Source organism: Artemia franciscana, unplaced genomic scaffold (genome assembly GCF_032884065.1).
Source record: "Artemia franciscana unplaced genomic scaffold, ASM3288406v1 Scaffold_5953, whole genome shotgun sequence".
NCBI classification, from domain to species: domain Eukaryota; kingdom Metazoa; phylum Arthropoda; class Branchiopoda; order Anostraca; family Artemiidae; genus Artemia; species Artemia franciscana.
The window spans coordinates 1-3,507 of record NW_027066263.1 but is presented as its reverse complement, the minus strand read 5'-3'; the positions used below and the strand labels follow the sequence as shown (position 1 = coordinate 3,507).

General features: G+C 39.9%; 1 protein-coding gene across 1 annotated transcript; it reads left to right on the top strand.

Moving 5' to 3' along the window:
• Positions 1 to 676: 676 nt before the first annotated feature.
• On the top strand, positions 677 to 1,858 carry LOC136043435 (piggyBac transposable element-derived protein 3-like). Its single transcript, XM_065728347.1, has one exon. The coding sequence runs from the start codon at positions 677 to 679 to the stop codon at positions 1,856 to 1,858; it is 1,182 nt and encodes a 393-aa protein (XP_065584419.1).
• The last annotated feature ends 1,649 nt before the right edge of the window (positions 1,859 to 3,507 follow it).

The following is a 3,507-nucleotide window of genomic DNA, read 5'->3' as shown; positions in this document are numbered from 1 at the left end:
GTTTCTGGTAAGTTCAGAGCCTGATTATGATCTTATTTTGTAGCTAAGAATGCGTTCTTTCGAATGAGATATAACTAGTCTAATTCTGAGCTGTAGTTTAGCCGCAAACAAGGTTGCTAACGATCGGTTACCAAATGGTCACGTCAGGCATTCAGTGCCAAACCATACCTAGGCAGATTTGTACAGCAAACGAGGCAGCAAGTCCTTTTTATGATCGGAAATAGGCACATTTTCTTTCTGTTCCTCCTTTTTACTGAAACAAGGGTAAAAGAGCTATTTTGTGGGATGCCTCAGGCAAGTGTTGAGGCCAATGGCCTATTTTATTGCAATATACTACTATTATTGTTATTATTAAGTGATGCACTTACCTTGAATTTCTTTTCAGCTGATCCAAGCACGAGCTCTGACTCCATGAGAGGTCATGGTCCCAAGCCCTTGGAAGAGAGACTGATCAAGGAAAGAAGTAGAAGAGTTACCAAGAAAATGACTGCAGAAGAAGCAGCAAGGCTTTTATTCATACCTGATTGTGATTATCTCTTCCGACGACGACGACCCAAACTTGGCACCAGACAATCCAGATCAAGAATTTCAGCCTTTACGTTCTCTCAACTGTTATGGCAATGAAGACGGAAGAGATGAAGAGGATATCGACCACACAGACGACATCCCTTTAGCAATGCTTGGCAGGTTCGAGTTAGACAATGGCGATGACACGGATCAATTCGATTTGCCTCTCCCGGGCTTGAATGATACAACAGCGTCAAACAGTTTTTCAAGCACATCATCAGCACCAGTGTCAGCTTCTTCTGCAATACAGTCAGCAATAGTTACTGCACCTGCTGAACCCTTTGTCCTTACAAGAGCTCAAAAAAATGCTCCTTCCCAAGCAGTGGCCGGTCTAGTGACTCCAATTGATGCTACTCAGGTCACGGCAAAACCAGTAGCAAAAAAGAAGGTAGCGAAGGAGGCAAAGCAATACAAGTGGATAAAAACGGAGCCCGAACCTCGAAATATTACATGGAAGGGTTCTATGCCACACTTTGACGAGGTACAAACGCCCCTTGATCTCTTCCGAATGTTTATCACAGAAGACATTCTTTCAAACATTGTGGACCAAACGAATCTGAATGCCATGAGAAAGAAGAATCTTGCTCTGAAACTTTCCCTTGAAGAGCTGCGCAGATTTCTTGGAGTTCAAATGCTTATGAGCATTCTCAAACTTCCGGCTATTAGAATGTACTGGGAGAATGGAATACGATATTCCCCGGTGGCTGATACCATGAGCAGAGATAGGTTCATCAGCTTGAGGTCTTTTTTCCACATTTGCGATGACACCTTAATGATACCGAAAGGGGAGGTTGGTCATGATAAACTGTTCAAGATCAGAAGACTATACGACGCATTCAGGGAGAATCTGAAAAAAATAGACCCTGAAGAGATCCAAAGTATTGACGAACAGATGATCCCATTCAAAGGAACAATTGGATTTCGACAGTACTTGAAGGACAAGCCCCACTCGTGGGGTGTAAAGGTTTTCACGAGAGCCGGCATCAGCGGAATAGTGTATGACATAGAGATATATACAGGAAAAGGAGCTGTTGAAATTTCTGAACTTGGCCAAGGTACTGACGTTGTCCTTCGGCTTGTAGAAAACCTGCCAAGGTTCATGAACTTCAAGTTGTTCTTTGCTAACTTCTATACTGGCATCGATCTCATTCACAAGCTCCGGGTTGAATATGGCATCGAGTCATGTGGTACGATACGCAGCGACAGAATGAGGGGCGCTGTTCTAGATACCGACGCCAACATGAAGAAGAAAGGACGAGGGTCAGTGGACTTGCGTTTTGAAAGACATTGAGAAGTATCGGTAGTAAAATGGTATGACAACAAACCAGTCCATTTGGCTTCTCCATACTGTGCAGTCACCCCAATTGATAAGTGTCAGAGATGGGATGGCACAACACGGAAATACGTCGAAGTTGATCGCCCCCGAATCGTCCGTGACTACAACAAATCAATGGGGGGCGTAGATCTTGCTGACCTATTCCTGGAGCTTTACAGGACTGACATTCGCTCTAAGAAATGGTATATGAGGATTGTGTACTACTTCTTTGACATGGCTGTGAACAATGCCTGGCTGATACACCGCCGACAGTGTAAGCAGATCAATGTTCAGCACATGTCTCTGCTGTACTTCAAAATGGACATTGCTTGTGGTTTGGTTCTTACTGGCGTATATCAAAGTCCTCGAGTTGGAAGACCATCCTTATCAGTGACCAAGCGCAATACGACTACCTCGCGAGACGGGATGCCTTCGGAATCAGTGAGGTTTGACCAGACCTCGCATTTTCTGGATACGACTGAAAAGGGAAGGTGTCGCTATGAGAAGTGCGTTAGGGGTGGAACCAGTCGAATCATGTGTTCGAAGTGCAAAGTTCGACTGTGTTTGAACTCAGATCGCAACTGTTTCACAAATTTTCACCTAAAATAGTATCTGTATATACCTGACTTGACCATATGGTAACCATTCACATTTTGGATATGGAATGAAATAAAAATTTAAAACAAATAAACCTGTTCTAGTTGAACCTCCAGGATCACTCTCTGGTATTTTCAGAATTTTTACGCAACTCCTTCTTGGTTCAGGTCTGAAAGGGTTAATCACATTCTTTGCCATTTGCAATCATAAAATTGTCTAATATCTTCATTTTTTCAACATACGTAGCTATTACCCTCGAAAACTAAAACTTTTGACATAGGAAAAGAGCCTTTAATCACATTCTTTACCATTTGCAATCCAAAAATAGTCTAATATCTTCATTTTATCAACATACGTAGCTATTACCCTTTAAGTCTAAAACTTTTGACATAGGAAAAGAGCCTTTAATCACATTCTTTACCATTTGCAATCATAAAATAGTCTAATATCTTCATTTTTTCAACATACGTAGCTATTACCCTCAAAACTAAAACTTTTGAAATAGGAAAAGAGCCTTTAATCACATTCTTTACCATTTGCAATCATAAAATAGTCTAATATATTCATTTTTTTCAACATATGTAGCTATTACGCTCGAAAACTAAAACTTTTGAAATAGGAAAAGAGCCTTTAATCACATTCTTTACCATGTGCAATCATAAAATTGTCTAATATCTTCATTTTTTCAACATACGTAGCTATTACTCTCGAAAACTAAAACTTTTGAAATAGGAAAAGAACCTTTAATCACATTCTTTACCATTTGCAATCATAAAATAGTCTAATATCTTCATTTTTTCCACATACGTAGCTATTACTCTCGAAAACTAAAACTTTTGAAATAGGAAAAGAGCCTTTAATCACATTCTTTACCATTTGCAATCATAAAATAGTCTAATATCTTCATTTTTTCAACATACGAGGCTGTTACCCTCGAAAACTAAAACTTTTGACATAGGAAAAGAGCCTTTAATCACATTCTTTACCATTTGCAATCATAAAATAGTCTAATATCTTCATTTTTCAAC

Excerpts from the sequence above, each read along its gene's own strand:
- LOC136043435 (XM_065728347.1), top strand. The coding sequence starts at position 677 with ATGCTTGGCAGGTTCGAGTTAGACAATGGCGATGACACGGATCAATTC.